Consider the following 26,952-nt stretch of genomic DNA (forward strand, 5'->3'; position numbering starts at 1 on the left):
TCGCTGCAAACCCGCTCCTCCATCGGGGAAGAGATACAAAAGCCTTAAAGCGCGAACCACCCGGCTCAAGGACGGCTTCCTGTCTGTAGTTCGAAGCCAAATGAATGATAAAATGGACTCGGCCTCAGAATGTAACTCGACGTGACCCTGCACCATACGTCTATCTGCACTGCACTATCTCTGCAGCTATAATGCTTTGTTACATTGTTGTTTTGTCATTTTCATTTTTCATTTTTAGAATCTTTTTTACTAGTACATAATCTTCTACAGCTACAGAATGAAACAAGACTTCAATAGATTAATATGTATATAATTAATAAAGTTGAAGGAAAAAACTAATCGTAAAATATAAAAATGGAAAATATATATAGGAAAATGAAGGAAATAAAGAACCCCATCTAATAGGGGGGAACCCACTAACAACAAAAAAGGGAAAAAACCATTAGGAATCAACCCCCCGGAGCAATACGTTTAACCATCATCTAAATATAAAAATAGAATCATCAACCGCCATTTCATATTTATAAAAAAATAAAATTGGAAGGAATCCATATAGCATAATTGAAATTAAATGATAATATTTGGCAAAGAACTCTATCTTCTCTCAAAATCGAATCGAGCATCAAAAGTTCTCCTAATTTTTTTTCAAACTAAGACATAAGATTCCTTGAGAAAACCATTCAATTAATGCAAGGGAAGAAGTATCTTTGTATTTTAATAAAATAGCTCTTCTTGTCAATAGTGTAACAAATGCAATTACATGTTGATCTGAAGATGAAATACCCTGAATATGATGTGGAACTATACCAAATAGAACAGTCAACCTATTAGGTTGTAAATTAATTTTCAGAGCTTTAGATCTTGATGGAAATAAAGACTTCCAAAACGATGTTAATGATGAACATGCCAGAACATATGTGACAAAGTAGCTACTTCAGTTTTATATATATCACAGCATTTGTCTATACTAGGAAATATTTTAGATAGTCTCTCCTTTGTTAAATAATAACGGTGAACAATTTTAAATTGAATTAAACAATGGTTGGCACATATAGAAGAACAATTTCCATTTTTCAAAACTCGAAGCCAATCTTCATTAACAAAGATCATATGAAGTTCTCTCTCCCAATCTTGTTTAATCTTTAGTGATATGTTCTCATTTGTAACAAAAATAAGTTGTACATTCTGCCAATGGAAACTTTCTCTAAGGGATTCAATTTCAAAATGGTATCTAACAAATCAGATTCTTGTAAATATGGAAACTTAGGTAAGCATTGTTGTAAAAAATGTCGGAACTGAACATATTCCAAAAAATGTGTATGAGCGAGAGAAATTTTGTCAATTGGCCCTTCAAAGGACATCAATCGACCATCACAAAATAAATCTCTAAAAGAATGGATCCCTTTATTGTTCCATAGGAGAAAAATGGGGTCAGTTGTTGAAGGTTTAAAAGAAAAGTTTCGATATAAAAAACTAGACAACTAAATTGTTTCAAATTTAAAAAATTACGAAACTGAACCCAAATCCGTAGGAATAGTTTAATAACCGGGTAAAGATTGAAATTTGGAATTTTGGAGAGCTGTAAAGGTAATGGAGCTGCTAATATTGAAGTTAAATGAAATTGTTTAACAGCTTTTAATTCCAAATCAACCCATAATGATTTTTGTTTCTTATCAAGCCAGTATAACCGAAAACATAATTGTCTAATATTCACATCCCAATAATACAGTCTTAAATTAGGAAGTGCAAGACCACCATCTTTTTAGATTTTTGTAAATTATACTTATTAATTCTTGGTCTCTTATTGTTCCAAATAAAGGAAGAAATAAGAGAGTCAATTTGGTCGAAAGAATTTTTAGTTAAAAAGATAGGTATACCAAACAAGGCAGTAAGGGGATTTGGGTCAAATTGGACCCAAAAAAAGTTGTGAAAAGGCATGGAATACTTCCCGCCAAAACTTTTCAATTGTAGGGCAAAACCAAAACATATGAATTAACGAGGCATCAGCAGAGTTGCATTTATTACAAAGTGGAGAAACATTCGGGTAAAAACTGGAGAGCTTCTGTTCTTAATCGTATGCTCTATGAACCACTTTATATTGTAGAAGAGAATGACGAGCACAGACAGATGATTTATTAACCCGTTTAAGAATTCTATTCCATCTATCATCAGAAATCTGACAATTTAGGTCATCCAACCAAGCTCTTTTTATTTTATCAAAGAAGTCTTGTCTAGAATCAATCAACAAGTTATAGATACCGGTAATAGAACCATTTACAAAGGTGTCCTGGTAAACCTCTTCTGCGCCCTCTCCAAAGCCCCGACATCCTTCCGAGAATGGGGGCGACCAGAACTGTATGAAACACTCCAGATGTGGTCTAACTAGTTTTATAAAACTGTGTTACGAACTGTAACGTTTTAGAAACGAAACAGCAGAAACGGAGTTCACACTGGAGTCTGCTTTTGATGTTAAACCCATTCTCTTTATTAGTATCTACTTCTAACATAGTAATTTAAAGAAATAAAGAAAAGTTAGCAGTGTTATGTGTATACATGTGTAAATATAATTCCCAGACTATCGAGCCTGAGGGAACAAAGCTCAGAGTCTTGAGATGGTAAAGTAGGAAAGTTCGGTAATCCACGGAATAAATGATAGGAGAGAGATATTTGTAATCCAGGGTTAAACGTAGAGAAAAGGCCGTTACATCAAAATAACCGTCGACGAAGTTCTTATCCGTTGAATCCGTCCACATACGAGTTATCAGCGAAAGTGACCTGTCACAGGAATACCGTGTTCCCGGGGTTACCACACAACAGACCCAGGCAAGGATTAACACAAGATATCCCCAAATCCACTGTTATGGATTGTACGAAGCGACAGCCACACACGTTCGTTGTGGTTCCGTGTACCGTTGATCAACCCACTCTTGTGGGCACAGGAGAGTTCCAAGCCTCAGCTGCGACTATCTGAAGAAATCAGCTTTTCCTGTCTCTCTCTCTCTCTCTTTAGACTGGCCGACTGCCTGTCTGCAGATCTCTCTCTCTCTCTTATGGTTCAGTCCACAGTCAGCGCTGTCAGCCTGTGACTGACGTCATAGCCCCGCCTCCTCACGCCGGCGCTCTTAAAGAAACAGTCACAGTACGACCGCAGGCTCGTAACAGCCGCAACACAACTTCCCGACTTTTGAACTCAATGCTTCATCTAATAAAGACAACCATGCCATTTGCCTGCTTAACCACCCGATCAATTTGTGCTGTCTCTTTCAGGGAGCGATGAACTTGGAGTCTAAGATCCCTCTGATCATCAACACTGTTCAGGGTTTTGCATTTAACAGTGTACTGTCGCATACATTCGTCCTACCGAGCTGCCAAGTTGATCATCAATAATCAAATCTCACTGCGATTTCTCAGGTCCTGTTGAATTTATTGCCAAGTGCACAAGTACGGGAAGGTACAGGTACAGAGAGACTCTGACTTGTGGCAGCATCACAGGCAAGTACATTCAGATAACACACGGAACACAAATGATACGATTCTTTGTCAGTAACAATCTGTAAATATCTTTTATGTCATTAACAATGTATAAAATATATTGTGTCATGATCAATATTAAAATCTGCATTTTGTGTCAATAACAGACTTGCAAAGTTTGAATTTGGTCCCTGTCTCCATCCCTCCTCTAATCCACAACCAGATCCTTTGTTTTTGTCACAATGAGGGAGAGATTGTTTTCTTGACACCACTGTGTCGGGGTGATGACTTCTTCTCTGTAGGCTGCCTCATTATTATTTGGTATTCGGCCGATCAAAGGAGTGTCGTCAGCAAATCTAATTAGCAGATTGGAACCCGCCACTGCAGCCTCACAGTGCACTATGTACTGATTGCAAAGCTACGAAATTGCATGTGAATAGCCTTCCCTCCCCCAACTCCACGCTTTCTGCGTCACCAGTAGACTGGGACATCTCTCATCTCGCTGCCTCCGCCAGGACATTAAACTGTGAACAACTGTGGTCAGGGACTGATCTCTGGGGTACACCAAACGCTACCTCCTTCCAGTCTGAAAACGACCCACTCATCCAGACACACACTACCGGCAGTTTATCATCTCCAACGAAAAAGCCTAACACCTACTCCCGATGTTCAATACCATTGCTGACTCTGAGTTTAACACCGTCAAATGCCGGGAGGGACATAATAATCTGAAAGTCTCTAGTCACAGCCGTGTAAATAAAATGTGATCTCAGTGGGTGTGTGGCGCATGCTCAGAATGCGAAGGAGACAGACCAACTGAGCCAAGTCACAGACTGATGAAGGGGAGGAATGATCCATTTTGATACAGAGAGGGAAGCAGAGAGTTTGATATTGTGCCTGGTGCCGAAACTGCGGTCAGTTTGAAGATGAAGTATTATTCCTCCAAATTGCTTGGAGCTGTGACAGTGTTTTTATCAGAAGGCTCCATGGAGAGTAGATGATCTGAGTTGAAATGCTGTCCTTCCCCTCCTACTGGCCTTGCATGGAGTAGACGTGTTTCTCGAACAGCTTCGTTCTTTTTAAGTTACTGAATCCAATCAGCGTTGATGTCTCGTGCTAAAACTACTGGTAAAAAGAAGCGGATCCTTCTGTGACTGGGGAAGCTATTGCAGAGCTAATTCGGAAAGCTCAGAGCGAAACGTCTGAAGCACATTCGGATGGGTGTTTAAAGGCTACCACAGAGCTTAAACGGATGGAGATTCTGCTGCAGACTATTCAAAACACGTTGCAGGAGCAGACTACTCAAATTCAGGAACATGAGGATGCTGTAACGAGAGTCGATACTAAGACGGATGAGTTCGGAGATAAATAATCGAAAATCGTTGAATCTCTAAGACAATAGATTGTCGCCTTGAGAATAGATCAAGGAGGAACAATATACGAATTGTGGGTCCAGACTCCGCCTGGAATAGACCGGGCACACCGAGCCCCAGTGTTTAAATCCTCTTCTCAACAGGAACCTCGACCTGTGATCATTGCGTTTCTTGAAAAGAAAGGTTACTATAATTCGCCATCTCGTCGGTTAGGTATGATTAGCTTTGATGATGATAAGATAAGGCTGGTCTTTGATTATTTGCCCAAGGTATTAATTGGACGTTTTAAGTTTTAAAAAAGTCATGGCTGTGTTTTATAACAAAGGCTATAAACCTTCACAAAATTACACCGCTCGCGTCAAGACCATTTTGAAAAATGAAATGTTGTCCTTCATCCACTGACATGCCTTTTAATTTTACAACAGTGTAGAAAAGTCAAAGGATCTGTGCAGAGGAATCTCAAACACAACAGCTCGTTAGTTCCGCTGTATCTGTCAGTTCACCATCGCTTGAATGCCGCCGATCCTTGAATGTGGGGGCGGAGATGCTGGAGAAGACAGCGCCCCACTCGCGACAAGGAGAGCCCGAACACGTGTCCATGTCCGTGATCTGATTGGATACCTTACCATGATGATATAGCACCGTGACGTCATTCACTGGCACTCATTTTGGAAGGGGTTCATCCGGCCATCGCAGATACACCGACAGCTTCGCACTGGGAAGCGGCCGTTCACCTGCTCCGTGTGTGTGAAGAGACTCATTCAGTTAATCCACCTTGTGATGCTCCGGTGAGTTCACAATAAATAGAGGCCACATTTCTGTCCGGAGTGAGCAAAGAGTTTTACTCAATCATCCCACATGCTGCAACACCAGCAACTTCACATCAGGGAGGAAGTTCAAATCAGCTCCGTGTTAAATGTTTAACCATCACGGTGACTGAAGGCAGCTGCAGGTTCCTGAGGGAATGTTACTGTCAGATTCTGCAGTTCTGGCGGCTGCTTATCGCACCCAGGACTGAACCCTGGTCACTGAGCATTGGAGGAGTCTGTTCTGCTGAAGTTAGCCTTAAACTAGACTGGTGTTTAATATTGTGGAGCTGTGAAAGATAAATCAGCTCTGTATCAAATCCCGTGTGTCAGGTACTTACTGTCTCTATCACACTCAAAATGTACACTAGAGAGGCCACTCGGCCCATCTGATCCTTACCCATGTTTCTGTTCCATATCAGTTTATGAAAGTCCACACCTGCCGTTCCCCTCTCCCTCTCGCTGAGATGACAGTTTGCAACTAGTCACCACTCTGTGGGATAGGAGGTTTCCCTTGAATTTCATAGAATCATAGAAATCTACGACACATTACAGTCGCTTTGGCCCACAATGTTGTGCCGACCATGTAACTTTAGAAACTGTCTAGAATTAACCTCCCGCACAGCCTTCTATTTTCCTAAGCTCCATGTACCTATCCAAGAGTCTCTTAAAAGACCCTATTGTATCCGCCTCTACCAACGTCGCTGGCGGTGCATTCCACACACACACCACCCTTTGTTTAAAGAACTTGGCTCTGACATCTCCTGTGTACCTACTTCCAAGCAGCTTAACCCTATTCCCCCTCGTGTTAGCCGTTTCTGCCCTGGGAAAAAGCCTCTGGCTATCCACACGACCAATGCCTCTCATCATCTTATACACCTGCATGAATTTCCTGCATGATTTTCTCCGGGCTGAACAAGACGATGAGCTCACTGTGGTTGTGACGTTGTTCAGGGCTCAGGACGAAGATGGTTAAACTCCTTCTTCCCCGCTCTTTTCAATGTTTTGGGTCACTCTCACTAATTTCAAAGGTCTTCGCTTCGAACTGCTGGGTTGTTCCAATGAACCTCTGAAGTCTGACGGCAGACTAGCGAGTGAATGGAGCAGAGTCAGAGACTTCGCTTCGAACTGCTGGGTTGTTACAATGAACCTCTGAAGCCTGACAGCAGACTAATGAGTGAATGGAGCAGAGTCAGAGACTTCGCTTCGAACTGCTGGGTTGTTACAATGAACCTCTGAAGCCTGACAGCAGACTAGCGAGTGAATGGAGCAGAGTCAGAGACTTCGCTTCGAACTGCTGGGTTGTTCCAATGAACCTCTGAAGTCTGACGGCAGACTAGCGAGTGAATGGAGCAGAGTCAGAGACTTCGCTTCGAACTGCTGGGTTGTTACAATGAACCTCTGAAGCCTGACAGCAGACTAGCGAGTGAATGGAGCAGAGTCAGAAACCAAGTTGCCAGTCAGGGATTTGGGGCTCCAGAAAGAGATGAGGCCTGGAGTTTACAAGGAGGAGGAAGAAGACAAACGAAGCTGCAGGATGTGGCTACAAATGAAAGATCAGACACATTTAAAAACTGCTTGATTGAGAAAAAAAAGGTGGTTAATTTCTGCAAAATACTGGAAATCAACAGATCAGGAAGCAATTGTGGAGAGGAATAAATGCACAACGTTTAGGCTGAGCCCCTTCAGCATGCCTAGACTGTGTACTCCTCTGCTTAGTTGCTAGCTGAACTGCACAGTTCCTCCAGCATCGTGTGTGTGTGTGTGTGTGTGTGTGTATTTCTAGCAACTGCAGAATCTCTTGTGTTTTATATCTGCCTTTGAAAGAGGGTTGTCCGAGAGGCTTTAGTTAAATGGAATGCCTGTTGATATTGAGTACATTGTTTTTGGGAGCTGCTTTCTACTTTAAAACAGCTACTGAGTTTTCTACACAGAAAAAACCCTGCGGTGTGGACATGAAACCGGTGCTAGCAGGAATGTTTAATGGCACCTTGCTTACCCATGAACCCCTCGGTTTAAAATTTCGCTGCTTCTGAAGCAACGATCATATGCGCAGGCATCAAGGTCGATTACGTCACCAAATAGCACGCATGCGCGCTGTACACAAAGGCGCTCCGGAGGATCGGTAAAGGTAGGATTGATTTTCCGGGTTGATATCTTAACTACCCACTGAGGGACATTTGCTGTGAACTCCGGATGTCGTAGTCCGCAATCCTGGGACTCGCCTGCTCTCCTCCCTCTCTCTCAGCCCCACGATCCGTACACGGGCCCCGGGGAGCTTCCGGCTGATGAGGGAATGGGAACCGATGGATCTCTCAGACAGAGCTGAGCTCCAGCTATCTAAATGCAAGGATTAGGAACTCGGAGAAAGGGAACAAAATCTTTTGCATCACCAGTTGTGAAAATCACCTTTGTTCTTTCTCCAATCGTAAACAAGTGAAAATCTGCAGATGTTTGAAATCCAAGCAACACGCACAAAATGCCGGAGGAACTCAGCATTAGTACTCTTTTCCGTAGATGCTGCCTGGCCTGCTGAGTTCCTCCAGCATTTTGTGTGTGTTGCTTCTTCTACCTCCTCTCGTTCTGCACTTTTCTACCGGTGAGGACATGTTTTGTCCCATTCTCTCTGGGTACGTAATGATATCAAACACCTTTGTCCTGGGCAACAAGCAGCTTTCACATCACAAATGTGCCAGACTCCAGTGAGACAGAAAGACTACTGCCCTTCCCTTTATGTTCACTGGCATTGCCACATTGAGTTCAACACCATCTCTCACTTGGGGGAGGGTTCAGGGGAAATATGTATATACAATACAGAAACTGGTGTTACCTGTGTGTATTGTGGCGATGCAAAAGTTGTTGGAGAATTGACAAGTGGGAAGAAGTGGAGTGATATTTGGAAATCTGACATTTTAAAGTATCATTTAGCAAGCAAATCACATCTGGACGGTGTGCAAAAGCTCTAGTGAGAAAATCCTTCATAACCCACAACAGGCCTGCTACATAGTTTGTGTGAGAGTGCAGATAACTCGATCAAACCCAGAGGAGATCAAAGGTTCTATCAACGGTGATTTGCTAGTTGTGAAAATAAATAACTCCCTGTGTAAAATTCAGTATGCTCGTCTTGTTGTCAGTGTGTAAAAATTGCACAGCACAAGGTGTTTCGGCACACCGGTCATTACAAATTAGACGGGACATTGGTGGGAAGGTGGGGAGACCTCCAGTGTCCCTGATACCCTCACCTACAAGACGTGCATCCAGCTGCAGCTTGTAACCCTGAGCTTTAAGGAGCTGAAGCTGGAAACGGATGAATTCTGGATCATCTGGGAGTCAGAGGGGTTGATAATTATGACATCAAGAGAGGTGAGTTACACCCAAGGTGCAGGACACATTAAACGGGTGAGAGTCAGGAAGGGGAATGGGGTTAAATAGCCATCACAGAGTACTCTTGGGGTCATCTCATACAACTTTCTAAACTGTAGGGGGGATTACCAGGCAGAGAAAAGTCAAATGGTTGATAGGGGTTTTGTTAGTTTGGGAATTAAAACTAGGCAAGATCTAATATCCTAGTGGTAAGGCTTGCTGTTGCTACTGTGTGGTGGAGAGCGTGTGTGGTGAAACCAAATTTGCAGGGGGAATTGGAGTCAGAATGCCAGAACAGATAGTGAAGTGGGTGAAATGAATTGACTTATATCATTCATATACATGAGGAGTAGAAAAGTTTATGTTACTTCTCCATCTAGATGTGTAATGTTTGTCCGTAGGACAGTCATTATAACAGTAACACAATTGTATCAGCATAAATTAAATTGTTGGCCTGGTGAAAGGAGTGGTCCAGGGGCCTGCTGGTCCTGGCTTGTACGCTGCCGAACCGTTTCCCGGTTGGTAGAAGCTGGAACAGTTTGTGGTTGGGGTGACTCAGGTCCACAATGATCCTTCAGGACTTTTTACGCACCTGCCTTTGTAAATGTCCTGAATCATGGGAAGTTCACAACTGCAGATGTACCGGGCTGTCCACACCACTCTCTGCAGAGTCCTGCAATTGAGGGAAGTACAGTACCCATACCAGGCAGCGATACAGCCAGTCAGGACGCTCTTAATTGTGCCCCTGTAGAAAGTTCTTAGGATTTTGGACCCATACCAAACTTCTTCAACCATCTGAGGTGAAAGAGGTTTACGGACACGTACCACACAGCCGATATGTACAGACCACATGAGATCCTCGGTGATGTTAATGCCGAGGAACTTAAAGCTGTTCACTCTCTCAACCCCAGATCCATTGATACCAATAGGGGTTAGCCTATCTCCATTCCTTCTGTAGTTCACAACCAGTTCCATTGTTTTTGTGACTTTGAGCTCTAGTGAGAAAATCCTTCATAACCTGCTACAGGCCTGCTGCATAGTTTGTGTGAGAGTGCAGCACTGGCTGCTTTCTTGACACCCAGACAGACGTTGCTCAGACCTCAGATAGAGTCAGCAGACGAAAGGTTGAGCGTGGTGCAATGACTGTGCTGAGCTGTGTATATCACAATGCACAAAGCATCGTAGGAAAGCCCGATGAGCTCAGGACAGGGAATTGTGATATTGTAGCCATTATTGGGACTTGGTTGCACCCAACACTCAGAGATTTAGAGGAACGAACTTTGCAGAGATTGCCGTCAATGCCAAGAAACAAAGTTTGATAGAGGAAGTGATTTTAACTTTTCATATATTGAGTGTGACTCCCATATGTAAAAGAACTAGATGGGGTAGAGTTTATCAAATGTGCCCTTAATCAGTACGTAAAATTCCCAACATAGAAGTGTGCAATAAACTTTTAGGAAATGATCCAGCGTAAGTGACAGAAATTAGTGTATGGGAACACTTTGTAATGACATAAGGTTCCAAGTAAATATGGAAAAAGAGAGGTCTGGACCATGGGTTGATATTCTAAACTGAAGAAAGTTCAATTTTGATGGTATCAGAAAGGATCTGACAAGTGTGGTTTGGGACTGGCTGTTTCCTGGCAATGGAGTTGATCACAAGTGAACATTTGAGGGTGCAGAGTTTGCATGTGCCTGCCAAAATAAAAGTTGAATGTTAACTGGTGCATGTAACCATGGTTTTCAAGAGATACTGAGGCCGCTGAAATCTTGTTCCTCTAAATGGCTCAGGCTTTTGGGTGCTACCAAGAGTCATTAATGACTAGAATATCATAATGCCATGCCCTGAGCTCATCCAACTTTTTTTTCAGTCATCTTCTGCTGGCTTTTAAAAGCTTCCCAATAATTTCCTCTATGATTTTCTCTCTCTATTGATTTTATGGCCACGGTTGTGTTCTCCTGCCGTTCCAATGCTTCCACTTCTTTGGGATGTGTCTACCATTCATCTCTCAAATTGCTCCAGAAACTCCAGCCATTGCTGCTACGTTGTCACTCCTACCTTTTCCCTTCCAAACAAGCTTCAACAGCTTCTCTGTCACAGAAACATGGAGGAGTTCCGTACAGAAACAGGCTATTTGGCCCATCTAGTCAATGCCATTAAAAACACTTAAGCTGTCTAATGCAACTACCTGCAACGGGACTATTGCCCTCCATACCCCTACCATCCAGGCTCCCATCCAAACTTCTGTTAAATGGTGAAATCGAGCTCATATTCACCACTTGTGCTGTGATCTCATTCCACACTCTCACAACCATTTCAGTAAAGAGCTTTTCCACATGTTCCTGTTAAATATTCACCTTCTCCACTTACCCATGACCTCTTCTTATCATCCCACCCAGACACAGTGGAAAAAGCTCCTTGCATTTACCCTATCTATACCCTCATAATTTTGAACCCTTCTAACAAATCCTCAAGACAGTGTTTAATTTCCTTGTTTATGTTTCAAGCCTTTTTCAGGTGTATAAGATGATGAGGGGCATTCAGCGTGTGGATCGCTAGAGGTTTTTTTCCCAGGGCTGAAATGACTAGCATGAGGGGGCATAGATTTAAGGTGGTTGGAAATAGGAACCGAGGGGATGTCGGGGTAAGTGTTTTACACAGAGAGTGGTGGGTGCGTGGAGTGCACTGCCGGCTATTTGTGTGAGAGTGCTTCAGTTACTGTGGGAACAGGGAATCATACCAATGGAGATAGTCAAACTGAGCCAGGTAACAGATTGGAGATGGGAGAAATGCCCCATTCTTATAGAGACAGGATGAGCATCAGAGAGTCATTCCAGATGCCAGCACTGTGCCCATTTAGAAGATGATTTCACGATCCAGCTTGGGTTGAACTTTACTGTAACAGTGTGATGCCAGATCACACCTTGACAACTCAAGTAATCTCATCTGAAATGTTATCCTACACTCATTTATGGACTTTGTTAATTTTTTTACAGGTTAAAAGTGACAAGGAAGTTGTCTATGGGAATCTTGAACACAACAGCCAGTTTTGCTGTCTCTGTCCAGATATTTAAGAAGTGGAACAAGGGATTCACTCTGTCATCCTTCCTGTTCAGACTGTGGGGAGTGATTCACTAGATCATCTGACCGATTGGCCTTCCTATCATTTTACACAGGGGAAAGGCCGTTCACCTGCTCAGACAGTGTGGAGGGATTCACTCGGTCATCTCAACTGAAGGTACATCAGCGAGTTCACACTGGGACAAGGCCATTCACCTGTTCTGTATGTGAAAAGGGTTTCAGATGGTCTTCCCACCTGTGGACATACCAGTCAGTTCACACTGGGCAGAGGCTGGTCACCTGCTGAATTTGTGGGAAAGGATTCACTTAGTCATCTGTTCTAATGGCTCACCAGCGAGTTTACACTGGGGAGAGGCCATTCACCTGTTCAGTCTGTGGGAAGGGATTCACTCAGTCATCTGACCTAATGGATCACCAGCGAGTTCACACTGGGGAGAGGCCGTTCACCTGTTGGGACTGTCGTAAGGGATTCACTTGCTCATCTAAACTGAATGTGCACCAGCGAGTTCACACTGGGGAGAGGCCATTCACCTGCTCAGACTGTGGTAAGGGATTCACTCGGTCATCCGACCTACTCACACACCAGTCAGTTCACACTGGGGAGTGGCCGTTCACCTGCTCAGACTGTGGGAAGGGATTCACTAGGTCATCCGACCTGCTGGCACACCAGTCAGTTCACAGTGGGGAGAGGCCATTCACCTGCTCAGACTGTGGGAAGGGATTCACTCGGTCACCCAACCTGCTGGCGCACCAGTCAGTTCACACTGGGGAGTGGCCATTCACCTGCTTAGACTGTGGGAAAGGATTCACTTTTCCATCTCAAGTGAAGGTACATCAGAGAGTTCACAATGGGGAGAGGCCGTTCACATGCTCAGAGTGTGGGAAGGGATTCATTCAGTCATCCCACCTACTGGTACACCAGTTAGTTCACACTGGGGAGCAGCCGTTCACCTGCTCGGACTGTGGGAAGGGATTCACTTGCCCATCTAAACTGAAAGTACATCAACGAGGTCACACTGGGGAGAGGCCATTCACCTGCACAGAGTGTGGGAAAGGATTCACTCAGTCATCACATCTACAAGTACATAGGTCAGTTCACACTGGGGAGAGGCCATTCACCTGCTCAGACTGTGGGAAGGGATTCAAATCGTCATCTCATCTGAAGGTACATCAGCGACTTCATACTGGGGAGAGGCCATTCACCTGTTCAGACTGTGGGAAAGGATTCATACAGTCACTCCACCTACAAACACACCAGTCAATTCACACTGGGGAGAGTCCATTCACCTGCTCAGACTGTGGGAAAGGATTCACTTTTCCATCTCAAGTGAAGGTACATCAGCAAATTCACACTGGGGAGAGGCCATTCACCTGCTCAGACTGTGGGAAAGGATTCACTCAGTCATCTCATCTACAGGGACACCAGCGAGTTCACACTGGGTAGAGGCCGTGCCTGGCCAAACTTAATAAATCTCGCTGGGTGAATACTGCGTGATATGTCCCCTGTTATATTTTAGTACTCTGACATAAACAGTACACAATATGTGATCAAACAATTGAGCTTTATAATTCCAACTTTGACCATAGTGTTAGTAAAGAAAACAATAATAAAAGAAAAAGGGCACACTCTCTTCATTCGCATCTTCTCATCACTCCCCAGCAAAAGACCACGAAAAACTCTCTTCCAGACACACATGTTTTGTCGTTGGACAGCCCCACACTCCAAAAACCTGTCCTCCCCAGTCATAAGCAAAACATTGCTGCTACAGTGAAACCATTACCTCAGCAGTGAAACATTACTGAGAAGCCATTACATTAGCAGTGTTACACTTGTGACACACTGCTGAGTTCACACTGGGGAGACAGATTCAGGAAACTGCATGCTGGATATTTGTCCATCACCGTTGCTGAATGCTATTTTGAGAGTGACTATCGGTACTGAACTCTGCAATTATTGCTGCTGTTCACCACACCCAGTTCTGCACTCTGGTCACTGGGCATTGGAGGAGTTTCTTCGGCTGCATATTCACCTCTAATGTGACTGGAGTTTAATACTGTATTCTGGATCTGTGATAAATAAACCAGTTCTCTTTTAAAGTCTGTCTCCAGAACTTAGTGAACTTATAACACAACTAGTGTACAATAGAGAGTCAACTCAGGCCTGCTGAACCCTGCAAGTGATTCTCTTCCATGGCAGTCCTTTTATATCCTCCCTTGTTGATCACCTCTTGCTCTCCCTGTGGGATGGGTTCCAAACAGTCACCACTCTGTGGGTGAAGAGGTTTCCCTTGAATTTCCTGCAGACTGAAGTGGAGTTGACTGCAGTTCTGTCTGAGATGTTCTTTGCCCCTCCAATCTCTGGGCTGAGGAAGAAAGACTTTGGGAGTTAACCTCCTTATTTAGGGCTCATTTCACCATTATGGGTCATTTTCCATGCTTCTGAAGGGTTGTTGAAAACTCTACTGTACTCTAAAGACAGAAAGCAGAATGGAAAACCATTTGTTGGATGTCCAATGAAGCTGGGTCAGAAACCAGAGGCAGGTCCGCTCAGGGCAGAGTTTGGGGCTCTGGATGATGGTCGGGGTCAGAACGTATGATGAGGAGAAGGGAATCAGCAACGAGGTGTGGCAATGAATGACAGAGTAGCAACATATGGAAGCTGATTGACAGAAAAATTCATTTATTTGTCTAACTGGTGACAAAAACAATGTCTCTTGTAAGGTGCTCCACTGGTCGAGGAACACGTGTGTTTTGGGAATTGTTATATCTATTGAGGGAGTTGTTCCTGCTTGGTAATCCTGAAATATTATATCCAGATGTTTATTATGGATTGTCCTATCTGAAATAATAATATATTCATTATCATATAAATTGTACTTTTTGACTAAAAATGTATTGGGCTTGAATTTATGGTGCCTTTATGAAGTGATGGAGGGCATTCATGAGTTTGTAGTTTAAAGCAAGATTTTGGTGAATGATATTTGCCACTGGATTGTACCTTTTTAAGCAATTCGATTGAGTTAAACTGCTGCAGGATCCTGGAACGTGTTGGATTGTGTCTGGTTTCTCTTTGCCTTTTCTGCACTTACTGCCTTGTTTGTTTGTATTTCATGAAGTTTCGATTTGTTTTCCCTTTGTTACCCACCTCGTCCTGTATTTCCGCAAGAAACCCCTCTGCTTCTGGGAAGAGGTGTCCTGACTCTCAGTCAGGAACTGGAGTTTAATATTCTGGATCTCGGACAAATAAACCAGTTCTATTTTAAACTCTGTGTTTGGTGCTTAGTGAATTTACAACACAACTATTGTCCTCAGGCCTGCTGAACCCGGCCAGTGAATCTGTTCTACATCAGTCCATTTAAATCTTGCCCTTTTGTTCATCTCTCACTCTCCCTGTAATGATGGGTTCCAAACAGTCACCACTCTCTGGGTGAAGAGGTTTCCCTTGAATTCTTTGCAGACTGAAGAAGTCGAGATGACTGCAGTTATAATCTCTGGGCTGATGAAGAATGACATTGTTCGTTAACCTCCTTAATCACAATTTATTTCCACATTATTGCTGATTTTCCCTGCTTCTAAAGGGTTGTTGGAAACACCACTGTCCTCGAAAGACTTAAATTGGAATGGGAAGTCTAGTTGGAAGTTCAAAGGAGCAGGGTCAGAAACCGGAGGTGGGTCTGCACAGACCAGAGTTTGGGACTCTGGACGGGGTAAGAACGTATGATGAGGAAAAAGGAATCAACAGTGGGGCGTGGCAACGAATGACAGAGTAGCAACATTTTAACGCTAATTGGCAGACAAAATAATATGGTTATCTGACTCACGAACAATGCCTGTGGTGGAAGCACATGTGTGTGTTGAGAATGGTTATACCTATTGAGGGAATTATTCCTGCTTGTTTATCCTGTAATATTATATCCAAATGGTTACTTGAGATTATCCTATCGGAAATAATGTATTGATTATCATGTAAATTGTGAGATTATGTCCTTAACTGAATCAGGCTTGAATTTATTGTGCCTCAGTGAAGTTACCGTGGTCATTCATCAGTTTGTATTTAAAGCAAGATTTGGGTGAGCGATATTTGCCACTTGATTGTACCTGCGTAAGTAATCAGATTGAGTTAAACTGCTGCAGGATCCAAGGAATGTGTTGGATTGTGTCTCGTTTCTCTTGACATTTTCTGCACTTACTGCCTTGTTTGTTTGTATTTCATGAAGTTTCAATTTGTTTTCCTTTTGTTACCCACCTTGCCCTGTATTTCCGCAAGGAATCCCTCTGTTTCTGGGAAGAGGACTCCAACTCTCAGTCAGGAGCTCGATGCTTCCTTGTCACCATCTCGTCTGCTCAGATTGTTGGGATGTCTCCCATGGAGGGTCATACACATTCCACTGGTTAACGTTTTCTTGCATAATGATGATTCATTATTCTGAGTTGGCCTCTCATGTACAGTGGCGTGCAAAAGTTTGGGCACCAGTGGTCAATATTTCTGTTACTGTGAATAGCTAGGCGAGGAAAAGATGACCTGATTTCCAAAAAGCATAAGGTTAAAGATGACACATTTCTTAAATATTTTAAACAAGATTACTTTTCTTTATTTCCATATTTTACAGTTTCAAAATAACAAAAAAGGAAAAGGGCCTAAAGCAAAATTTTGGCACCCTGCATGGCAAGTAACACTTCCTTTGGCAAATATCACAGCTTGTAAACGCTTTTTGTAGCCAGCTAAGAGACTTTCAATTCTTGTTTGGGGGATTTCTGCCCATTCTTCCTTGCAAAAGGTGTCTGCTTCTCTAAGATTCTTGGGCTGTCTTGTATGTATTGCTCTTTTGAGGTCTATCCACAGATTTTCGATGATGTTTAGGTCGGAGGATTGTGACGGCCATGGAATGATGAAGTTAAAATGGAACTTTGGAGTTCTCTAGATTTCTAGCATTTGCAGGTCCTCTTGTTTCCCAGATATTTATGTTTCCTAAAGGAACAAGCCAAGAACAAGCTGGTAGTGGGTTTGTGCTGCTCAGTTGGTAAAATGTCAAATAAAACCATTAGAAATTGGTGGCATAGGGTTGGGCGGTGTAAAATCTGTGGGTAGAATTAAGCAACAGCAAATGTATGAAAAAAAACCCTGATGGGAATTGTATAGAGACCTCCAAACAGTAGTATGTATGTGGTCCACAAATTACAATGGGAGATAGAAAATGCGTGCCAAACGGGCGACGTTATTACAGCCATGGGGGATTGTCATGAAGGTGATTAGGAAAATTAGGATGGTGTTGGTCTCAAGAGGAGAAATTCCTAGAATGCCTACAAGATGTTTTTTTGTAGCAGCTCATGGCTGAGCCCACTTGGGGATCAGCTATTCTGGATTGGGTGTTGTAATGAACAGGAATTAATTAGGTTACTTAAGTTTAAATAACCCTTAGGGGCAAGTGATCTTTACATGATCAAATTCACCCTGACATGAGGGAAGGAGAAACTAAACTCAGATGTGGAAGAAAGAGAATTGGAGAGGCATGAGAGTGGAATTGGTCAAAATTGATTTGGAAAGAACACGGGCAGGAATGAAAACAGAACAGCAATGACTGGAATTTCTGGAAGCAATTCAGAAGGCACAGGATATATACATCACAAAGAGGAAGTTGTATTCTAAAGGTAAGTTTACAAAACCGTGGCTGATTCGAGAAACCAAAGACAACATAAAAGCCAAAGAGAAGGCATAGAGCAAAAATTACTGGGAATTTAAGAGGATTGGAAAGTTTTTAAAAACCAGCAGAATGCAACTAAAATAATTAAGAAGGAAAAAATGGAATACATAGGTGCGCTAGCCAGTAATATTCAAGAGTGTCGCAGAAAAGTACTACGGATCAGTCGGACTCAGAAAGCATCTGCTTCAGAAATCTTTATTGGCACATGATATCTGGAGAGTACAGGCTCCTAAAAGTGGAGCTCCGCGGCTCTGCCCAACGGAAGATTCCACTCACATTTATACCCCAAGCATATGTGACAAGAAGCCGTTAAACCTGAAGGAGGAACTCCCGCAATTCTACCGAATAGCGAAATAGCAAAAATATGTCCTTGAGCAGCTAGACATTTTACTTAAACGTTGGTTCTCAAAAAAATATGTCAGGCAAACTGGCTCAACCGCAGACATATGAACATTCTCAGAACAAAGAAGTGCAAATACATTTATTTTTACCTCTTGGTTGCGAGGCATATTTCAGTCACACAGAGTACATTAGTTACAGATAAATAAATGCAGACTTCGAATTCACATTTTAAGACAAATCATTAGTCCCTCAATGCCCATTCCAATGTAAGGACTTGATATTTTCTTCCACAGTTCCCTCCTTTTTAATCAGAATCAGACATACTTTATTGATCCCGAGGGAAATTGGGTTTCGTTATAGTCACACTGTTATATATCTCGCTATAAATAAATAAATAATAATAGGTAAATTATTACAAGTGGAAATGTCCAGGACCAGCCTATTGGCTCAGGGTGTCTGACACTCCGAGGGAGGAGTTGTGAAGTTTGATGGCCACAGGCGTGAATGACTTCCTATGAAGCTCAATGTTGCATCTCGGTGGAATGAGTCTCTGGCTGAACATACTCCTGTAGCTAACCAGTACATTATGGAGTGGATGGAACACATTGTCCAAGATGGCATGCAACTTGGACAGCATTCTCTTTTCAGACACCACCGTCAGAGAGTCCAGTTCCACCCCCACAACTTCACTGGCCTTACGAATGAGTTTGTTGATTCTGTTGGTGTCTGCTACCCTCAAACGGCTGCCCCAGCACACAACAGCAAACATGATAGCACTGGCCACCACAGACTCGTAGAACATCTTCAGCATCGTCCAGCAGATGTTAAAGGACCTCAGTCTCCTCAGAAAGTAGAGACGGCTCTGACCCTTCTTGTAGACAGCCTCAGTGTTCTTTGACCAGTCCAGTTTATTGTCCATTCATATCTTCTAAATTAACATTTCTTACCGGGGTATTTCCTCCTCCTTCTCATAAGGGGGTTAATATCCATGGGGAAATAGACTCTCCTTCCCTGGGTACACCTCTTCACCCCACCAGTGCTCCTTGCTGGCTGTGTCATTCATCATTTGAGGTACCATAGGGACACCTTCAGAGACAGACCAGGCTCTTTTCATTAATCGATAACAGCACAATCGCAATGCTTCACATACACGACACCCTAAATCACATATCATCGCCACTATAATTGTTCCATGCGTTATCCAGCTTCCCCAGCCAGAAAACCATCCCTCTATTATTTCCCACGATTTCGTTACTAGGGCAATGAGGCCATAAAAGAGGGGCTGTAGCCAGGAAAATATTCCTTCTCCTAACACTGATTTAACCCACTTAAAGAAATCCCAGCCTACTGGAGGTGCTTGAGAGTTCAGTCTGTGCATTCCATCTCGCAGCTGGGCCATATGTTCTAACACGTGGGTCATATTTTCTGAAGCATCGGGTATGTAGGTGCAACATTCTTTCCCTACTAACGCACAGACCCCTCCTTCCCAGGCTAGTGCTTCCTCTCCACTTTCCTTTTTCTTTGTACTTGCCCTTCGACGCTGTTAGATAATCAATCAATCCCACCCCAATTATGATTATTACCCCTACTTCTTTCACGTTAGTCCTCTGCTGAGTAAATATTTTGTTCATAACCAGTCACTATGTATATAACATGAGGTGCTGGTTAGAATAGATTTATGTTCCAGTCTCCCATTAGCACTTGGTTCTTGGTTCTCAGCACCGTTCCTCCCGGGGAAGATGTCACTCGTTCAGTGTTTTATTTCGTCCTCGTCGTGGTGCAACTTGCACCTGCTGGTATGTGTTTAATCAGGTTTTTTTCCTTCATCTTAACGGCTGTACGGGTCGTCAGCAGCGCTAGGAGGTGGCTTTTCCACCCGGGAGATAAAAAATCTTTAATCATTGATCTCACATATATTCTATCTGCCGGCTTAACGCAGGATGTTACCTTCTGTTAAAGGTGCATGGGCTTGACGGACACTCTCATACAATTTCTCTGCCTCCTGACACAAGGCCTGTGCGTATTTCAGTGTCTTCTCATCACATCATATTAGCGCTACCATCTCTGGGGTCATGGGAGGTCCTGTTGTAATAGGCCGCCCCATCAAAATTTCTTGAGGGGTATGTCCTGTATTTCTGTTCTTCTGATTTTGAAGAGTGTACGTTACTAAGAACACTGCCTCTGGCCATCCGAGACCGTTTGTCTGACAACTTTTGTCAAAGCATCTTTTATTCCCCCGTTTGCTGCATCCAAGGACTGAGGCTGGTAGGGGATACGCAATTTCTTCTGGAACCCCAAGGCTTTCTTCAGTCCCTGTACTAATTTATTTGTAAAATGGGTTCCCCTGTCGCTATTTATCCCTGGGGAAATTCCAAACCTAGGTATATATTTTTTGTCATCAATATGCTCACCGCAGTTCTTACATCATTCCTCCTAGTTGGATCGGCCTCCGCCCATCTGAAAAACACGTCTACTATTCGCAGTATATATTTAAACCTCCTTTCAGCAGGCATATGTACAGGTCAATTTGCAGGGGCGTGCCACTGTTAAGTGATGACATGCTGCATCCCTCCTCTAGCCATGTGCCAGGCGAGCCGGGGGCAAAAATAAACTATGCGGGCACAATACTCGGCCGTCTGGGTGACGCCACAGCACGGTATTCCGGTACCGTGCAGATCGGCTCCAGGCACATTTCTCTTCCAGTGAGGCAAGATTTTGGGCTTCCTGCAACTGCTGGACGTCGATACACACAGGGAGCTCCTTCCCTCCCGATTCAACCCGAGGGGTCTGTAGCGCAGTTTGTCCCTGAAGGGCCACCTGTTTAGCTACCATGTCTGCATTTCTCTTGGAGACCTCATTCTGGGATGAGGTGTGCGCCTCGCACTTAATTATCACTAAAGTCTGTGACAACTGTATAGCTTCTGAAGGGTTCAGTGCGAAGGAGGCGTGTTGAATCGCTTTCCCCGAGGAGCTGATGAATGCTTTATTTTCCCACAATTGTTCAAAGTCATGTGCTTCCCAAACGCATAACGTGAGTCGGAATAAACATCGGCAGCGTTTCCTTCGGCCAAAACGCAAGCGAGCTCGGGTAACGGCAGAGAGTTCCGCCGCCTGCGCTGATGATCCTGTTGTCAAGGCGGAAGCTTCTGTTACCTCGTGGGGAGTTACTACAGCATACCCTGCCAGGAACAGATCATCTCTTGGGCGGTGCAAAAGAATTAAATCAGGATTATCAATAGGGTCGCTTCTCCGGTCTGGTGTGGGAGTAGTAGTGGCTTGCCATCCCCATCCTGCTGTGCAGATGGTGACATAACAAAAGTAGCTGGATTAATAGCCGGAGATCTTTTGTACGTTCAGTTACATCGAGAGAGAAGAATCAGCTCATAACCTGTCCTTCTAGCCGTGGTAAAATGCGGAGTCGCTGCTGAATTCAACAGCATTACAGCAAGAGGTACCATCACAGTACACGGGCGATCCAATGCAAAAGGAATAGAGTTTTCTACTATTGCATTAAGGTCATGGTTGGCTTTGTCCCTTTCGGGTGGCCATTCCACGATGAGGCTCTCCGTTTTCAATGTACCCCCCCCCCCAGACAAGTTGTTGCTTAACTTCGACAGAAGCACAATTGAAACCATCCTGGCCAAAAGCGCCACGGTGTGGGTATGACAGCTGCACAGCCGCTGAGCGACAAAACCTGCATCGCGTGGTGAAGGCGGCCCAGAGAATTGTCAGGATGGAGCTCCCAGGACTGGACACCGTCTATTCCAGCAGACTCAGGAGGAAAGCAATCAGGTTAACCGGAGACACCACACACCCCGGCCACTCCCTGTTTGACCCGCTGCCGTCCAGCAAAAGGCTCAGTACAGTAAAAACCAGCACAAATAGACTGAGAAACAGCTTCTACCCCAGAGCCGTGGCCTCCGTCACACCAGTTCCACAGAGCAATGACTGAAACTGTGAGCACACACAAGGACTCAAATACTTGCACTAACGGCACTTTGTGCATTACTGTGACATTCTGCTGCTGCTGCAACTTATTTTCTGCTACTTAACCATTTAATACTGTTTTTATATTACAGTCTTGTTTTTATCTACCGCTCTGTTTGCCGGAGAGGAAGCCAAACAGAATTTCATTGTACCTATGTATAATGACAATAAAGATCATTCAATGCAGCAGAACGCACTACTGCATCCCTCTCCCGGTATTCGGGAATCCACTGTCGACAGCGCCCTACTATGCCCAGGAAACAAAGAACGTAATTCTTTTTTGTTTTGGGGACCGGGGTCTTCTTTATTGCTTTTATTCGATCCCTTCCCAAACTTCGCCAAACTTCACTGAGCAGGAATCCAAGGTATTGGACAGTCTTTTGGCAAAACTGCATTTTCTCCACAGCCACCCTGTGCCCTCTTCTCGCCAAAAGTTCAAGGAGTGTTAAAGTATCTGTCAGACATTGTGGCCCTGTAGCAGAAGCTATCAGGATGTCGTCGGCATACTGAATCAGCGTGGAATATTCAGACAGCTTCCATTCGGCAAAATCATTTTTAACTGCTGCAGCATAATCTGCAGGGCTTCCGGTAAATCCCTGAGGCAGACGTGTCCACGTATATTGCTCATTCCTATAAGTAAAGGCAAATAAGTGCTTGCTATCCTCGTGCAAATGTGTGGATAAAAATGCTGAGCACCGATCGACTACAGTAAAGGTAATCGCTCCCACAGGTATTGACCTAAGCATAATGTTGGTGTGCGGCACTAGCGGAGCAATAGGGATGAATATCTTGTTAATGGCTCTGAGGTCCTGCACAAAATGGCACTCATTACTCCGGCCCGTTTTTTTTTTGAATAGGTAATATAGGGGTGTTACACAGGCTTTATGTTTTCACTAGCACCCCTTGCTGAGATGAGTCAGTTACTGGAACGAAACCTTCTTCAGCTTCAGTAGCCATACGGTACTGTTTAATACAGAACAGTGGCACATTCTCTTTTTTAGGTTAACTTTATGCGCTGGAGCTGTTTGGGTCTTTCCCACATGATGTTTTATGTTGGGCTCAGAGGTTCCCTACACCCGCTCTGAGGCTCTAGCGGGAAGTACAGGGTCTTCTGCTGGTTGCTTCTCAAAGGATGTTTCCCAGCTCTCGGACTTTATCATATTTCTGCCCTCCTTTTCGTTCAAGACTTCTATTCGCGATTCTTGTCCCAATACCGGCAGAGTTGTTAGACAGCATTGTTTTTTTTCTGGCCAATCGTTTTATCATCCTCCCGATATCTTTAAGCTTTGCTGGTGGCTTTATGGCCACTGTCAAATGAGGCATTGAGGTCGGAATCATTTCTCCTAATCTTCCACTAAAACTACTAGGAGCCTTAATCCCTCGGGACCAAAATACACACACGGTGTTGCCTTCCCCTTTACCGTTTGCACAGTGCGGGTCAGTCTGTAAACCGTAATAGACCGTGCAATGGAGCTGCTTCTTTTCCCGGCTGCTGTTAATCAAGAATTGCAGATTTCCCATGTAGATGTTGGCCCGTCCTATCAATGTGTCAGACAGTCTCTGAACCTGACAAGCATAGAGATTACTATCCAGCTGCCGACAGTAGAGTAGGGGTCCTGAACAGTCCTTTTCTAACCCGTTCATTAATTTTAGCATTTCAGGGATCCTAATTTGAGGAAGCTCCGTGTAAATACCTTCAGCTGTACGGTGCAGCGTTGCCCCTAATTTAAAAATGGTCTGTAGACCCAGCAGGGGAAACGGGGCTGTTTTAGATACAATGAAGATATCTGTTAAATGTTTATCCTCCATTCTGTTTTTCTCTTTCACTGCCTCTTTTTTGTTTGCTTTTCCTGGTGTTTTTCCCCCTCTGGAACTGCTGACACTTCCTTCAGCTCCATCAGTTTCAATTCCTCTTTCCTGAGACCCTCCTCTCGGTAGAGTGATGTCTGCCCCGCTGGGGGTGTCAGGTGCCTGAATCTCTGGCATGGGGGCTGTAGGGAGTGGGTGCGGGTCGTCCCAAGGCGGTCGTCGTCATTATTAAATCGTCTATTTCACTATTGGGTACCAGTGGGTCACTGGCCGGTACGGGGAGTTGTGGATAAAGTCCAGAGGCAGGTTTCTTTTCAGCCCTTTTAATCTCATTTTCTTTGGAGGTTGGTGTCGTTTTAACAACCTCCTTCAATCGTTTAAATCGTCTTAACATGTAATCAGCATCCCAATTTGGGTCGCAGTCTCCATTTCGGGTGGCGTCCTTCCAGAACTGGATTGGTCTCAAACTAAAATTCCCCCCATACGGCCACTCCCCATGTGACCACTCATGCAAATCACTACCGAATGTAACCGCATGAGGATCATCTCCGGTCTCTCTGATTACCATATCCGCCGTGGATCCAGGCGGGACTGAGGAGTCTCTTACATGGTCTCTGAGTCTCTGAGGCGGTCTTTTTCCTACCTGCAGTTGAGTGTTCAAAGCCTTCGTCTTCCCTCCAGAACTCTTTGGTCCATTAGCAGGATCCGCGCCAGCCGACCGACTGCTCGCACTTCCCGTTTTTCCTCTTTAGGATTTCAGTTTCAGTAAAGACAGCACGAAGTTTCTTTATTCACGCTATGTGCACAATGAGCGCCCTGGTTTGTTTCCTCAGTCTTTCCACAAGTCTCTGAGTTCGGTCACGGAATAAATCGGTAGCTTCCTTGTTATCCCACGAGTACCCGCTGCAGTCCCCCTTTCAGCTTGGACCAGGACACCTGCCTCCCACTTTCAGCTAGGAGACTGATTATCCTTCCCAACTTGCAAGGCGCCTTCCTGTCTTGCTTCTCCTTTTCCACCTAGGGTTCTTTTTTTTTGGATGCTGCTCTTCCCCTTTCAGATAGGAGACTACACTGAGGATCCCATCATCGTCGCCAAACTGTTGTGGAATAAAAATCTCAGGAGCAGCAGACAGAATAGATGAGGCCGACTCAGAGAATTGCTTCAGACTAAGGGGTTATATTATTTGATATCATGAAGAGTCCAGACACTTAAAGCGGAGTTCTGAGACTCTGCTCAACAATAGATTACACTCTGATTTGTACCCCTGGCCGACGTGACAAGAGGCGCTTAAATCTGAAAAAGGAGGGAACTTCAGCTACAACACGTCAGAACAGCGAAGTTGCACCACATGTCCTTGAGCTTTTATAGATCTTAAGCATTAGTTCCCAGGAAAGTATATCAGGTTTTCCCGAGCGCAGACATGTGATGATTCTCAGAACAAGGAAGCACAGATATCGTCATTTTCCCATCCCATCTGCAAAGCACATTTCAGTCGCATAGTGTACATTAGTCGCAGATAAGTGATTAGGGACTTCGAATTCACGTACTAGAAGAAGGTCATTAACCCCTTAACGTTCGTCACAATGTCTTACTATTTTTCTTCCACAGAACCAAAGCCGCAGATGTCCCGGTGTAATACTTTGCTTTCCGCTTCTGACAACAGATGGCGACAAACCGATCAAACGTAAAAGTGACAGTGAACCAGTCAGAACACTCTGTGGCTGCTTTCGACAGGACAGAGATCACAGTGCATACGGTGGTGATGTTCAGAAAGGTACCGGGGAAGTAATAATAACTGAACCGCCACATTATGACCTCAAAGATGATGGTTAGCAGACCCGCTGTTGGCATGGGCACCAGGTCCCGAGTGGTGCCGGTGGAGAGGCCGCACTTTCCCCGGGACAGGATCACAATCGCCACTAAATTCACTGGGGGAACACGAAAAAGAATGAGTGAATTACTGTCTCGCCGTTCCGCGGGTCACATGACACAGCTAATCTGGAAATACAGAACGGTCAAACTTTTCGTGCTACTCATTTCTGGAGGTTTAAAAGGCGTAAAGCGGGAGGCGGGTACGCCCACACGCATGCGTGCTGTGCGAACGGGTGCGGTAATCGGTACTGGAAGAGGAGCAGTGTCTGGGGAGGACTGTCGCGTTCCCGTCACCCATGTTCTGACACTCTCCCCATACAGAAGACACCCGGCCTCTCGGACTCTCTCCACGCATGCGTGCTGGGCGAACGGGTGCGGTAATCGGTACTGGAAGAGGAGCAGTGTTTGGGAGGACTGTCCCGTTCCCGTCACCCATGTTCTGATACTCTCTCCATACAGGGGACACCCGGCCTCTCGGTCTCTCTCCATGTCCTGGATACGATGCGGAGAGCAAGTTTATTTCCGTCTGCATACCTCAGTCTGGTTTGTTTTATATTCTGCAGCCACTCATTTCCATCAGGCTTCATCAGTGGATGCTATCAGAAAGTTTCAGTTTCCGCTTTTAAATATTTTGCCGGACCTTGTGAACTTTCAGATATTTTGCACGTTAGTGCTTAAACCATCCAAAGGAATAACAATATATGTACCTCAAAGCATCTGCCTCTTGCCCTGGTGGTAAGGTGAAAGTTGATAGAATAAGGTGGCTATGGAGAGGTGGGAAAACTAGAAGGGTGACTGGGGAATCCAATTGGTTACATTTGGTGCACGGAATAATCGCCTGGGAGGTGATGAGTGGAAAAGGCAAAGATCTGGAGAAGGTATCTGACAGGAGAGGAGAATGGGTCGTGGAAGAAAGGGAGAGAGAAAGTTTTACCATGGCCCTCACAGTCCCCCACATAAACATCATCGAAAACTCAGAATAGACCTCAAGAGAGCAGTTCCTGCAAGACGGCCCAAGAATCTCACAGACGCAGAAGGCTTTTGCAAGGAGGAAAGGGCGGAAATCCCCCAAACAAGAATTGAAAGACTCGTAGCTGGCTGCAAAACACGTTTTCAAGCTGTAATACTTGTCAAACGGGGTGTTA

At 44.3% G+C, this 26,952-nt stretch overlaps 2 protein-coding genes across 2 annotated transcripts in view; one reads left to right on the top strand and one right to left on the bottom strand.

Moving 5' to 3' along the window:
• Positions 1 to 7,737: 7,737 nt before the first annotated feature.
• LOC132388718 (zinc finger protein 239-like) lies at positions 7,738 to 15,453 on the top strand. Its single transcript, XM_059961103.1, has 4 exons — positions 7,738 to 7,781; positions 12,010 to 12,774; positions 12,853 to 13,371; positions 15,407 to 15,453. Exons 2-4 carry the CDS (start codon positions 12,417 to 12,419, stop codon positions 15,451 to 15,453), a joined length of 924 nt encoding a protein of 307 aa, XP_059817086.1. The 5' UTR covers positions 7,738 to 7,781; positions 12,010 to 12,416.
• Positions 15,454 to 20,712: 5,259 nt separating this feature from the next.
• The window catches only part of LOC132388719 (uncharacterized), a 34,648-nt gene continuing 28,408 nt past the window's right edge, over positions 20,713 to 26,952 (bottom strand). The window contains exon 3 of the mRNA XM_059961105.1: positions 20,713 to 21,337. Within this exon, the coding sequence (XP_059817088.1) occupies positions 20,713 to 21,337 (625 nt within the window). The remainder of the gene's footprint in view (positions 21,338 to 26,952) is intronic.

Source organism: Hypanus sabinus, unplaced genomic scaffold (genome assembly GCF_030144855.1).
Source record: "Hypanus sabinus isolate sHypSab1 unplaced genomic scaffold, sHypSab1.hap1 scaffold_386, whole genome shotgun sequence".
NCBI lineage: Eukaryota > Metazoa > Chordata > Chondrichthyes > Myliobatiformes > Dasyatidae > Hypanus > Hypanus sabinus.

Excerpts from the sequence above, each read along its gene's own strand:
- LOC132388718 (XM_059961103.1), top strand. The coding sequence starts at position 12,417 with ATGGCTCACCAGCGAGTTTACACTGGGGAGAGGCCATTCACCTGTTCA. Across the intron at positions 12,775-12,852 it reads GGCACACCAGTCAGTTCACA|TTCACACTGGGGAGTGGCCA; the intron begins GTGGGGAGAGGC and ends CGCACCAGTCAG. Across the intron at positions 13,372-15,406 it reads GTCAATTCACACTGGGGAGA|GCCTGCTGAACCCGGCCAGT; the intron begins GTCCATTCACCT and ends TATTGTCCTCAG.